The following is a 15,309-nucleotide window of genomic DNA, read 5'->3' on the forward strand; positions in this document are numbered from 1 at the left end:
ATGACCATGGGAGATACATAATGAAGCTTCCGGTTAAGAAGCAATCGATTAATAATCTCGGAAACTCAAGAAATACTGCCCTGCGACGATTAAGACACAAGAAATAGAGCGACGATTCGTTCGAGAGCCAAATCTAAGGAACCAATATGTCCTGTCCACTTCATGGAGGAGTATTTGGCATTAGGACACATGAAAGGGGTTAACGTGCCACCGCGCAAAGATACAGCATCCTGTTACTTGTCTCATCATTGTATCCTCAAGGGCACCGAATAATCGTCAAAAATCCGCGTTGTTTTTAACGCTTCGTGCAAAAGTGATACAGGATTAGCTCTAAACGACGTCTTGAGAGTTGATCCAGTTGTACAGCAAGACTTGATGTCAATCGTAATGCGATTCCGCACTTTCGCTTACGTATTGATTGCGGATATCGTAAAGATGTACAGACAAGTATTCGTACATCCTTCGCAAACGCACCTACAAAGGATCTTTTGGCGCAGTGATCCTGAGACAGACCTTATGAGTTGACAACAGTTACTTATAGCACGTCATCGGCATTCCTTGTGACAAGATGCTTTAAATATCTAGCGGATCAGCATTCGTCAGCATTTCCGATTGGGTCGACGTGCGTGAAACGCGACTTTTATGTTGACGATCTTACGCGGACACAATCCAAGAGGCAAAATCAGTCCGAGACGAAACAATCGATTTGCTGAAGTTAGGCGTATTTGAGCTCAGCAAGTGGACTTTCAATAATCCAGAACTGCTGAACTCAATATTCGATCAAGATGACGGACTCATTGTCATCGACGACAAAAATGCCCACATCTTGGGAATCAATTAGAATCCTAGCACGGGCACGTTGCATTTCTACGAGCCCGTCATGTTGCACAATATGGCAACCAAGTATGATTTTGTCGGATATTTCCAAGTTGTTCGACCTGCTAGGCCTGCTGGGTTCAACTATTGTCATCGCCAAGCTGATTCTGCAAGATCTCTGGCGAGTAGATTTTTGTTGATTGGGACGAGTCGATTCCCCAGACCCTGCACTGGACTACACTCAAGTCATAGCTGATGGATCTCAATCAATTGACAATCCCGTGTCAAATACTCCATTGATTGTCAATGTATACAAGTGCACGGCTTCTGCGATGTCAAAATGCATAGCGTATATATATATGTTCGGACGAAGCTCGATGTAGACGAGTATCGCTCGGAACTCCTTTGCTTCAAATCAAGAATCGCACTCCTGAAAACGGTGTTGTTATCAAGGTTGGAACTGTCAGCAGCACTCTTGTTAGCACGACTGATAAACAAGATTCGATTGACAATAGATACAACTAACATTAAGATGTATTTGTGGTCGGACTCGATAATTACGTTAAACTGGATATTCTTAGAATCATGCAGATTTCAGTTTTCGTTGCGAACCTCATAGGAGAAATACAGCGGTCCAATCAACGGATTGGAGGCACGTGCCGTCCAGCCAGAATCCAGCCGATCTACTCTCACGAGGACTAAATCTGAGCGATCTGATTCACACAACGATGTGGTGAATAGGCCTCGATTTTTTACGACGCGATAAGAGGCGCATTAGCCAGCCAACGAGTTCTTGAGAAGGACGACGCTTCCGAGCTTCGAAGAGTGCACGCCAACGTTACCGTCGTCGATTCCAGCGTCGTGGAAGAAATAATCAACAAACATTCAGATCTCGATAAGTTTGCCGCATAATAGCCTATTGCTTGAGATTTTTGCAGAAACCATCAGGAATTGTCACATTTCGTCTCCCATGTAGAAGTAACAGCAGCGTTATAATCAATGTGTAAGATTGTGCAGCAACACTCCTTTCTTGAAGAGTGCTCACAAAGCTCTTAGCAACAATAAGGACCTCAACACGTCCAATAGGATTCTAACGCTCAACCATTCTTCGAAGACAGCGGATTAATAAGGAGGCTGATTAAAATATTCGAATTTGACGCATGATGAATTTATCCCATACTACTTATCAAAAGATTACGAGCTGACGAGATGAATCGTCATACAAGCACACGCCCGCAGTTTACACGCCGGCACTACCATACTCTGCAAACGCGTTCCAAATGGAAGTTTAGTAAGGGGGAGTAACTAAAAATCGGTCAAGTTGCGCTTATAAAACAGCAGCGCTTACGCCCTCTTTATTAGCGCGCGTGGATGTTCACGCCGGCATCGACGGCATTGTAAAAACAGCCGAGGTAAGAAGGGTGTCCTCACGAAATCGCTAACTAGGCTATCAATATTACCCATCGAAACTCAAAACAATGGAGATTAGTCATTAGTAAGATTTCCTGTCGCATAATCCTATTATAAGTTAGGTATATTGGGTCAAGCATATTGGGTCTGTATCTGTATTGAAATGTTCAAGTATTGTACAATATTATGTATTCAAGTATTATTGCGTCGCATCTCCGGTAATTAATCAATCGCTTGTTCCTTCGCTTTTCTTAAAAGTGGAACGGGGACGGCATTGTATCATATATACTATAACTACCACGTTTTCTTTTTTGCGTCCCATTTTCTTTGAGACATAAGTCACATGCATTATGAAGGGCTGACCAGACAGTCGTAATTCGCGCGCGGTCCTGCGCAATAAGCGCAAAATTGGTTATTGGCCGATCGTATCGGCGCGACTATGATTGGCCGGTGTTAGGCACTAGACGGTAGCACTAAACGAGAGGGCGCCTATACCTGCTTCTTGTGTGTGTGTGTGTGTGTGTGTGTGTGCGCGCGCGCGCGCGCGCGTGTATGTGTGCGCGTATGCGTACATGTGCGTATGTGTGTGTGCGTGTGTGTGTGCGCGTGCGCGCGTGTGTGTGCGTGCACGCGTGCGTGTGTGTGCGTGTGTGTGTGCGCGTGCGCGCGCGTGTGCGCGTGCGCGCGTGTGTGCGCGTGCATGTGTGTGTGTGCGTGCACGCGTGCGTGCGTGCGTGCGTGCGTGTGCGTGTGTGTGTGTGTATGTGTGTGTGTACGCATGCACGCATGACAAGCACGAGTTTATAGGTTTATTCGTGTTGCTTAAAATCTCCAAAAATTTTTGCACTTAAAATGAGAAAAATATACATTCGCGCGTTAAAGAGAAAGAGAACGAAGATGTTTAGTGCAAAAAGTGCAAACAACGCAAACAAACCTTATATCTATGTCCTCGCCTTCGTGTGCGCCGAGAGCAAATGAGAAAATGTCCATTCTTTTCACTCTAGTCGCTTGATTCAAGCGACCAAAAATGCTTTTTCGGCAATCTTGGCTGCATCAATAAAGGATGAAAGGCATTCTAAATAATATATAAAGTTTTAATAAATTGTAGTAATATTATAGTATACGTAGGCTGCTAGAAAAGTTTCTGCAAACAATATGAAAAAAAACATGTAAAATTCGGTAAATGGCTTTATCGTTTTTCGAAGTATTCGCCTTTAAGATCGATACATTTTTGCATACGCTCGAACCAATTTTCGAAGCATTTTTTCCTCTAAGGCTGTAACCTCGGAAATCAGTGTACGAAATGTTTCAACAGCTGCTTCAGGCGACTCAAATCGCTCACCACGCATCTTATTTTTAATGTTTGGGACAAAAAGAAAGTCATTAGGTGATAAATCAGGTGAATACGGAGTCATCAGTTCGATATTATTACTGGATAAAAAATCAACGGTTTGACGTGCTGTGTGACAGCTGGCGTTGTCATGATGAAGGATGATGCGACGATTTCGGTTTGTTCTACGCAATTCATTTATGATTTCTGGCAAACAAATTGTTGTATACCAATCAGTATTTACAGTCCTTCGATCCTCTATAGCCACGGTTGTCACATGTCCGGTATAATCGAAGAAACAAGCAATTATTTGCTTGGCAGCACTGCGTGAACGAACAACTTTTGTTGGTTTCGGTTCATTTTGAAATACCCAAATAGTGGATTGTTGTTTACTTTCGGGCTCATACGAATAGATCCATATTTCGTCCCCAGTAACGATGTTGTAGACCAAATTTGACCGATCTCGGTTGAATTTCTTGAGCATTTCTTTGCTCTATTTAACACGAGCCTGTTTTTGAGCTTCGGTCAAATTGTGTGGGATCCAACGACTGCAAAGTTTCCGTACGCTCAAGTGATCATGCAAAATCGTATGTATTGCTTTCACGTCAATGCCTAAGGATGCCTGAATCTCGCGGTATGTTATATGCCGATCTCGCTCCATCATTTTATGCACAGTATCAACATTAGTGGCAACAACAGACGTGGATGGACGATATTCACGGAATTCATCACTAAGAAAGGTACGTCCACGCTGGAATTCGACAAACCAATTATGAACAGTCCTATTGGATGGTGCTTCATTCCCAAAAGCCAAATAAAGTCGATCGATGCATTGTTTCGGAGTTAGATTACATTTGTAATCGTAAAAAATCATTGCCCGAAAATTTTCACGCGAAATTTCCATTTTCTTACAAAATAACTTCTTTTAAAATACTATGCAAACAAAACTAATTGGCTTGGGTACAAACTGTCAATTGAATTATATTACAAACGTCTAATTTTACGGATATAATAGTGGCACCACTGGAAGTACTAGATTGCAGAAACTTTTTCAGCAGCCTACGTACTATGTACCTAGAATATAGAATTCAGATAATAGTTAAGCCGATTCTACATAAGACGCAGAAACGTAGATTGCAAGTTGCAAACTTATCACTAAGACGTTCACTTTCAATGAAATCTATTTTTCTTTTAAAAAAATCTAAAAAAAGCTATTTTCATAATGACATTATGTCAAATGCGCTTAAGTATCAAATATTTTGTTTTAAATGTTCTTTTCTATCATCCGAATTTAAAATTTTGACAATGAAAACTTCGGCAGTCTTATTAATATAAATAATAAAGATGGTGCCAATGTAATTTAATAACATACAAATAAAAGCCTTTATATGTTGCGCAATTTTAAAATAATTTTTTGTCTATTGAAAAGTGACAAAAGTGGATTTCTTTCCTATGGTTGTTGTTTTAAAACTTTCATACATAAATTATTTCAAAATTATATAAAAATATTTTTGATCTAATACGAGTATACGTTTATTACTAACTTGATTATTTATTTCAGAAAAAAAAATGGTAATTATTTACAATAAAGGACCCCCTCCCCAATGACTTTGACCTTGACATATGTCATAACCTTGAATCATCTCCAAGTTTTAACTGTCGCTCGTTATTCGTTATAAAATTAACAATCAAAGCTAATAATTATTTGTTTGCTTTATATGAAAAATGAAATAACTAGGGGGAGAAAGATACGGAGTGAATCGATTAAGGAAATACGACTTTCCATGCGAAGTGAGTTCCACCTTACCTCCACCCTACTAAGGGCCATCCGACTTTCCACGCGAAGCGAATTTCACTCCACCATCCCCGTGTTAAGGGGCGTTCGACTTTCCACACGAAGCAAGAGCTACCTGAATGAAAAGTCGTACGCTTATTGGCAAAGAAGGAAATGGGGTGAAAGTCACTTCGCATGGAAAATTGGACGCCCCTAAGAGGAAGGGGGAGGGGGGGGTGGGATGGAATTCGCTTCGCGTGGAAAATCGTAAAATATATTGTATTTTAAAGCAGAAAATTTCTAATACAAGGAGTGTTAAGGCTCAAGTGATACAATCAAATGAAAAAAAGCCCATATGAGCCGACACAGGTTCGTGAGTAAAAAAATGTTTATTAAAATCTAAACATTTCGATCACAATATTTTGATCATATTCAGTAGTAAAATGAGTCGCTAAGTAAAATTACAATAATAAAGATGTGTCAAATTCAAAATCTTGAAATGTTGTAGTATTTCAAAGAGCTGGAAAGAATACAGGCAGTAGGAGTCATATATTATTTTTGCGACATCTTCTGCGCTGGACTCCTACTGCCCGCATCCTTTGCAGTTCTTTGAATTATAAAGAGTCTTGGTTAATTTGATTTGTAATACGGAGTTATAGTATTTGTTTGAATACTGTGTACGTGAGTCAATCGATAAAATAATACCATTACTATAATAATAAAAATTCTAATAAGCAATGATCAACCTTAATATTACAATTAAATGTAAACTTACATATTGACTGTACATACTTTAGTAGGAGAATAAAATGTAGCATTATGAAGGTTTGTTATCAATTAATATACAAGAACAAATGAGAAAATTTCTGTTTTATACAGTGAAAAAGAGACATTATTTTTCAAATTTTTTGGTAATAACTTTTTAACGAATAACGACAGCTAAAGAGATCACTTAAGGTCATGACCTTAATAACATATGTCAAGGTCATTAGGAGGGGGGGGGAAGGATCCCCTAATGTAAATAATTAAAAAAAACTATGAAAAAAAGGGAAAAAAAAGAATTCGATCTTGAGACCTCCAACATTTCAATCTCGTACTTTACGAGCTCGATTATATTATATCATAATTCTCGAATTTCGAGTTTATAGAACGAAGTATATAACGCGCATGAAAAATCGTAAATAAATAATATCTCGTAAACTGTCACGTTTATATGATTATGACATGATTTATATTATTCTGGATTAATGGGAGAGGTATACAATTTATTAAAACTTTAAACTATCCTTCGTCTTTTATCGATACACGCTGAGCGGCAGAGATTATTGAGAAAGTATTTTCGGTCGTTTGAAACAAGCGACTAAAGCGAGAACGTTCTCTCGCTGTCTTGTTTGCCGGCGCGTCGAAGGCGAGCCACACAGACATGGACTCGTGCTTGTATGTGTGTCTACCGATTACAACAGTTGCCGACTTGTGACGCTGATCGCGTACCTAATTCCTACCGCTGATTCTGTATCGCCAGCGCGGAGTCTTAGCTCATTGTGAGTATTCAGGACCGACTAAACCAAATATAATTATTGTACAACAATTATTTTATTCCTCTTTTATTGGTTTGAAAATCCTTTTTCAGGATTAAAGTATACGCATTAATACATGTCTGTGAGGTGGAGTTAATAGCGAGAAAAATTTCAAAATTGAGATCTTTACTATTTCTTAGTCCAATATGGCGTTCTAGAACTGTCGCATCATGACATTTGCTTCACATAAAAACTGTAAAATCTGTACTTACGAAATAGTAGTCCACAGACTAGTAATTTGCACAAAAAAATAATGTGGAGTTCTTAAAATTGAACTTAGACTAATTAAAACGTTATTATTATATAAAAATTTATGGAAAATTTTGTGTATATGTGTGTGAGATATTGATGTAGTACAATAGCATATAGTGATATGTCAATGTTACGTAACCTGTGTAAGTGTTAGTTACAATATGATTAATCGTCTTCAAGATCCCCTTAAGAAACTTTCAATAAATTTTAAACTTATCTTTACTTCCGCTCTTTACTATCTCTTTTTAAAATAAAGATGTTATGTGTCCAATAAATTGCATACTTCGGCGCACTTTATCGAGTGCAATTTTTTTCGCAATATCATGATAATCATTGTAAAATATGCACTGTTTCTTGAAAATTAAAGAAAATAAAGTTTTTTACTTTTTATTGCAGAGATGCAGCATATCAAAGTTACCAATACATTTTTTTTCAGTTACCTCCAGCATTAGAATTAATCGATGCGCACCAAGAAAAGGTTGCTACTCGAATTTTGCACATATGGGTATGTGCATATGTGTGTACGTAGGGGTGTGTACGTATGTGCGTTGAGATTGACGCGTGAGTACACATACACTTCAAAATCTCGTACTCCCGTCTCATCTTCAAATGATTTCTTACAAATGCATATATACTTGTATTAATATAAGCTCTAAGTGTGATCTGACGAGCTTTTTATCATATACGGCGCTGCTTCTAGTTCCTAAAATTCATTGGCAGTCTTTCAAAATTTCATAGCCTCTTTCCAATCATCTCACACACATGAACAATAATTCTCGAATAAATTTTCTAACGTAGCACTGTACCGCCAGTGCTGTTAGTATTGTACTTTTAATTACGGTTTATATCTACAATATTATTTTTACTGGAGTTTAAATCCCATCTAACATATGTGGGATGTGATGAAAAGAACTTTGAAGGAATTGCTAACGAGAAATACTACACTGAATATGGTGAGAAATTCCTCAGGCCATAGAGCTTACATTAATATATAACAAAAAATTATACGAAGACGAGGCGGAAATACAAGTTTTTAAAGCGTAAAACATAACTAAGAGCCTCCTCCAACACGCACGCACATGATTTTTTTATAAAATGCTTGTGTAAATAGAGCGGATTAAATCAAGTCGAAAAATCTTATACAATTTTGCAATTTTTGCAATAATTAACAAGAAATTTATTACAAAAATCGCCGAATGTCGCGTAGTCGTTCAACCTACCAAATTCGCGAAGATCATTCTACGCGTGAGGTTTTCTTTCGCCACTTGTATGATGCTATTGTCGCTTGTAGTAAACAACTCCCCAACTTATGATGCTGAGCAGTTAGTTCTCGCTGCACATTTGAATTTAGCAATAGATTGCGAGGATACGCGCTCATTCTGTGATCTTTAATAATTAATTTCTCTAGTTATGCAAAAATTGTGAAATGGTACAGGATCTTTCGACTCAGTTTATTCTGCTCTATCTGCATAAGTATTTTGTAAAAAATTATGGGACACTTTGTATATACCGTACCTTGAAAAGTCACCTTGGATCGCGTTCTCTTTGGTGTGTTTTTTGAATTTTTGGAGAAAGTCGATGGAGGATGTACGTGTGTTGGAGAAGATGGCATCGAGGACCATGTCGGACGTGGTGTGGAAATAGTAACCGGAACTCTCCACGTGTCGAGGGATGCCGCTGTCGCTCTCCAGGAATGTCTTCGTGGAGGACCCCCGACAACTTCAAGACCGGGCGACGGTATCGATGTTAGAGAACCGCGATATCGCGAAGAATATAGATCAGTTGATAACCGACAGTCACAGGGACTTGGCAGACCTGTTGTGGGATTGCAACGAAGCCAATATCCAGCAGGAGAGCCTAAAGACTCACGTCTATGGACTTCTGATGTACGGAGGCCACAGCCGCGTGAACTAAAACACGTCTAAAAAAGGAAAACCATTAAACTTAATTTCTCACGGATTCTTTAGGAAATCTAAAATTCACTTTTATGCAGTTTTTCATTTAATGATTCAAAATTTTCATATTTCACCTTATTAATCCTTTCTACTGTAAATAAATTTTGAATTAACTTTTATCCTTCAAAAAAATAAACTCTAAAATATTCATAAAATAATATTAATACAAATAAACGAAGAAGTCAATATTCAATCAAAATGGATGTTGGCATCTAATATTTTTGCGTGAATTTTACAATTTCCAATTTAAGTAAATTGCGCATTATGATATTACATATTCTAGCTTCAATGGAGTACTATGTTCCAAATGTAGGACTGTATTACAAGAATGACAAATAATCGATGTGTAAGATTGCGCCTAGATGTGGTTAATAAGACAGATGCTCGTGCAATACTAAACACTATGGCTCGTATTCAGAATGCGCTTTTATCTCTAAAATTCTATAATATGCGTAACGTAAAGTATAATATGTTAGTGCGCTAACATTGTTATAAGCGCGTTCTAAGTACGGGTCTATGTTTCCTAACAAATGAAGATGCAAATACGATCTAATCAATTGTCCGTCTCGATTACCAGACATTACCGTACTTGATTATGATTTCTGGAAAAGGATAAAGATACGACTTCACAGATATGTATATCCAGATATTTCCCCCTACTTCCTTCAGTACAGCTGGTAACAGAATAGGAGAAAAATCCAGATTTTAATCTCTTGAATCTCGCCGCAAACACCTTCTATCGCCTTCGCGTTTTCATGGAACGTGAAATATCTGAGGATGGATATCGTTCCGATATTCACTGCCAATGCTAAAAATGTATACTGCACATAACATAACGTAACATATACTATATAGTTTCATCACTGGCAGTAAAATCGGAACGCACTCTGGATATAGTCGGTTTGAAAGGTAAACGTTAAGAAGACTCTATCCACCTCAAATTTTGATAAAAATATACTGAATCGATGCGTTTTCGCACAAAAATAAAGATTTGACAAAAAAAAGAGGATCACTGTGTTTTATAAATCAAGATATTGATTGTCAAAGTTGACAACTATTCAGATTAGGAAATCAGTCACAATAGTAATTCACTGCTTTAAAAACACAAATTCACTGCTTTATCAGATTTTTAATGCCGAGAATGTATTTTTAAAGCAAAAAATCTCAAAATTTATATTTTTTACGTATCCAATGTACATATACCATAGTTCGATAAATTATATTAGAGCAGGCTAGGAAGCGAATCGAGAGGAAAGCTTGGAAACACTAAAGATACGGTTAAGCACACTTTATTGTAGATACTCTATTGTATAATAGATACAACACAATATAACTTCAGACAGCTTATGTAAACGTATATAGGTAACGAACGAGACAGAGCGCCTAGGTAAACTCGAAAGTAATTCCGCATAATGATACAAAGGTGGCAGTGTAATCAGAAAAGTCTGTTCGTAGGATTGTATGATGCGTGTATTCGCGGCATTTGTGCCAACAAATCGAATTATTGGAGATTATATCCGAATATGAAGAAAGCGCTCTGTTTCAGCTATACAGATGGGAATAAAGGGAAATATCTGGATATGTACGAGGTCTGACTATTAAATAACGAGACTGCTTATGAAAAAGAGTTTTATTTTAAAAATTATTCTACAATTGAATGCTCCCCTTCAATGTACTCCCCTCCCCTCGCCACACACCGTTCCATTCGTTTTTTCCATTGGTCAAAGCAATGCTGGAAGTCTTCTTTTGTAAGAGCATTTAGGAGCTCCGCCGATTTTCGCTTCACCTTTTCCATCGACTCGAACCGGGTTCCTTTTAAGGCAGACTTGATCTTCGGAAACAGGAAAAAGTCACAGGGTGCTAAATCAGGCGAGTACGGCGCGTGTTCGAGCACTGGAGTGCCTCTAGCGGCTAAATAACGCTTCACAGACAGCGCGTTATGGGCAGGTGCGTTGTCCTGGTGTAAGATCCACGACTTGTTTTTCCACAACTCCGGCCGTTTCTTACGAACTCGCTCTCGCAGTGTTGCCAAAACTGTCAAATAGTAAGTTTGGTTTACAGTTTGACCCTCTGGAACCCATTCAGTCATCACGATGCCGTTGATGTCGAAAAAAACGATTAGCATGGCTTTAAATTTTGATTTCGACATCCTTGCTTTTTTCATTCTTGACGATGCAGGAGAATTCTCACCATAGGCCTCTTTCAACAACTTATAGCACTCAGTCGGAGTTTTTTTTAATTTAACGAGAAATTTCACATTGATCCGTTGCTCGTGTTTTTCGTCACACATTGTTATCGGCACGAGAAAAAAACAAGTTCGTTTCTAACCTCTATAGAAAAAATACTACTACTGCGACAAAAACGTGTTTTCGTACTGGAATAGTAGACACTTCCAGCTATCCAACGCTGCATTCGTTTCCCACCCTACCCCTCTAAGACGCCTTCTGCGCGCGCAGTCTCGTTATTTAATAGCCAGACCTCGTATATCTACGTGAAATCACACCTTTAAGGACTTGATGTTCCGTGAACGTTCAACTACAAGAATGATATGATTTGTAAAATAAATGAAGCAATTTACTCATTAAATGCTAATAAAGTTCTTCTAAATAGAAACTAATTTTTTCTACAGTAGAGTAGATACTTGCATTGTAGAAAAGAGTGAGCACTTTGAACATCATTTATAATAAAATAAATAAACATTCCCTGCTGCAAATTCCCATGGGTTTTTTCATGGGTTCCTATAGAAGACTATAAGATTCTGTAGGAATTTGTGTAGTTACCTATAGGATTTGCGCAGCATGTATAGGTAGGTATACGTAGGACATTCATATTAATGCAAATAGGATAATAGAGGTACTCATAGGAATGTGGACAAATATCGCATGAGAACTAAAAGATCTATAGGATACCAGTTAGACGTATAGCAACATGTAGGCGTATGTAAGACAAAGGAGAGATGCTCCATGGGACCTGAAAATGCTTATAGGCTACCATAGGTTGACGTATGCACATCTACCTTGTCCTAATTCCTATCCAAACCCATGTTCCTATACGTCAAAGTGTAGTAGCCTATAGATCTTCAGTTCCCAAGAGGCATCTCTTCCGCATTCCTATGAGTACCTATATCACAACTTAAAAGAATAATTCATAATTCCCAAAAACTGGAAGCCACAATAATAATTAGTAAACGAAGTACGTTCCACGTTGGGTGAAAAAAAATCCTGATTGCCATAAGGAAAATATACAGGGTGGCATCAATATATGGCCTCACCCGACCCGAACAGGTAGAGCGGACTAAAAAATGAGTCGAAAAATCCTCCATTATTTTACAATGCTCGCAATAATTAACAAGATATTAACGTTTAAAGATAATCGAATACATCCGCCCGACCTACTATTGCCGACCTAATAGTAGGTCGAGCGGACGGACATATTTGACTATCTTTAAACGTTAATATCTCGTTAATTATTGCGAGCATTGCAAAATGATAGAGAACTTTTCGACTCAATTTAATCTAGAGATGTGCGGAGAAGCAGATTATCGGTAACAATATGCGAAATACGCAGTATTGATACAGTAATATATTGGAAATGATTCAACATTAGAAAATATCGTTACCTTTGTTTGCATATTTTATTATATAGGATATGCGGAGAGCACAAACTTTCGATATTTTATATCAATAAAATATTCAATCAAATTTAATGAAAATACGCAGTACTGAGCACTCAGTGAGCGGTTGTAGTAATAAATGTAATCACTGATTGAAAATGATTTGATAATCGTTATTAGAGAAAAATGAAAAACTAGGTGAATAAATTCACTAATTTATCAATAAAATTATAAATAGTTTAGGAAACTTACAAATGAGAATGGGAGAGAGATTGATAAGAATACAAATTATGCATTTATATATTTTATACATATATTTGTGGATTGTAAGTCTTAAAGTCTCTCAATAGACAAGACAAATATGAAACATAAAATTTCTTTTTAATCTTATAACAAAAAATAAAATTTCTTCTTTGCAATAATGCAACATAAAAATTATAAATAGTCTTTTTCTTTTGAAAAATTATTATGAACTTGTTTATGACTTTATGAATAATTCTCCTTAGAGAGATCTACCTAAGACTCTTTCAGAAAGAGAAATAAACAAACTAATTAATTTTCACAGAAACAAATCTATAAAGAACATGGACGAAATAAAAAACTATTGGAAATCACAAACAATAATTTTTTAGATAATAGAAATTTAGAAAATAAACAAAAATATTAGACTTTATCGAATAATGATCAGAAAGTTTTAAAAGCAATCGTTCAATTCTAAGGAACTTAAAAATAAAAGTCTAGATAGTCTTTTCCCCTGTAGGCGATTATGAGTTTGTGTCATTATCATTCCAGCTTTGGAAAATAATCTTTCAGAAGGTACTGAAGTACCTTCTGAATTATAATTGAGAGATGCTTTAAAACAATCTTTTAAAAATTGATTAGTTTGCGATCGCCAATATTCTATTCATCACGATTAAAAGGTATCACGCTAAAATTTATGTAACTTCTTATATATATACTTCAAAGCAAAGTCCATTAAACTCGATATTTTCTTTTTCATTACATTTTGATTTTAAAGCTAAAGCTCGTTGTGAATTGTCCATATATTTTCATTTATTACGGTTTTCTCTTCTTCTAATATATGTCAAATGAAAATTTTGTTCAACTTTCTTATCCTTAATTATAAATGATTTTTTATATAATTCGTTAATGGTTATGACAGCTTCCTCACATGTAGAATTATTAAAGAGTATTTTTTTGAAACGCGGATCTAGTAATGTAGACAAAGCTAATTGTTGCACTTGTTCAATAGCACCAAAACGATTAGTTATTTCAAATATTGTAAAATTTTGTATAGCAAATAACTTCTATTGAAACAGATTATTTAATTAAATAAATAAAAAGTTCATTTTTCAAGTTGTTAGCGTAGACAATTAATTATTGGAATTATCTTATTAGCAGTAAGATATTTTTCTCCATATTTCTTTAGAAACTTTTTCTAATAGAGAAAGTATTTTAAATATTTCTTTCAAAAAGTTCATCTGTGATTTATTAATCGTATCGTATAGAGTATTTACATTTCGCATTAAAATTGGCATTATATATTCAGAAAGAGAAAGAATCTTTCCAGCATGTAAAAAGTGGAATTCCACCTAGTAGGAACAGACTGTATGAGTTTTAACTGTTTATTTTCTGGCTGTGCATTGCGTAACTCATCTGCAGCTCTAAGAGATTGTTTAAAATCTATTAGATCTAAAAATTACTATACGTTTTACATTATGAATTAATAATTTAATTTCTTCAGAATATCCTATAGAATATCTCCATATTGTTTTTTCTACGACCAAGTTCAAGGTATGTGGAAAGCAGAAAATGGATTTATTTTTGCCAAAAATATCTAACAGCTTTAATTATAAATAACAATAAATAAAGGGCAAAGTAAGAATCAAACACATTTTTTTAAAATTGTCACACAATTAAAAAGAATAAATTACAAAGAGAGAAAAGTAAAATGGAAAAAATATAATAAAATAAAAACTCAGGTTAAATACAAATAAATTACAAATTTCGGCTACCGGATTGAGCCCTCTTCAGACATTAACTTATCATATAAAAGCTTTAATTATATTTCTACCGTTATCAACAACAGCCGTTACGTTTCCATGGTGAATATTTCACTCTTCACAAACTGAACTAATTTTATTTGCCAAATAATAAGAATCATGTTTTTCATCAAGTTCTATGATATCTATAACAACTTCTTAATTTACATGTATCAATATTTAAAAAATGACAAGTAACACCTAAAAAGCTTTTTGTGTTCAAGGTGTCAGTCCACACGTCTGTAGTAATTGTTAAAGAAAAAAACTTTTGATATTTTTTCTTTAATAATTGCAGAAAGAAAGTTATACTTGTCATCTAACATAAATGTTATTACTTTTTTTCCGGAAATTTTATACAATGGCTCTATACCTTGCATAAAATATCTAAAGCCTTCTTTTTCGGAGTATTTAATGGCATATTGTCTTTACAAATCATATATAATAATCTGTTGTTCAATTTACATGCTTTTGTTCCTCCATCTAAAATAAAGATTATTATTATACTGATCATGTAACATTTTTTTATATATATATATATAT

General features: G+C 36.0%; 1 protein-coding gene across 1 annotated transcript in view; it reads right to left on the minus strand.

The window, feature by feature from the left end:
- The window catches only part of LOC108749210, a 142,892-nt gene that overhangs the window by 73,121 nt on the left and 54,462 nt on the right, over nt 1-15,309 (minus strand). The window contains exon 10 of the mRNA XM_018487770.1: nt 8,675-9,080. Within this exon, the coding sequence (XP_018343272.1) occupies nt 8,675-9,080 (406 nt within the window). The remainder of the gene's footprint in view (nt 1-8,674; nt 9,081-15,309) is intronic.

This window comes from Trachymyrmex septentrionalis, unplaced genomic scaffold (assembly GCF_001594115.1).
Source record: "Trachymyrmex septentrionalis isolate Tsep2-gDNA-1 unplaced genomic scaffold, Tsep1.0 scaffold275, whole genome shotgun sequence".
Lineage (NCBI taxonomy): Eukaryota > Metazoa > Arthropoda > Insecta > Hymenoptera > Formicidae > Trachymyrmex > Trachymyrmex septentrionalis.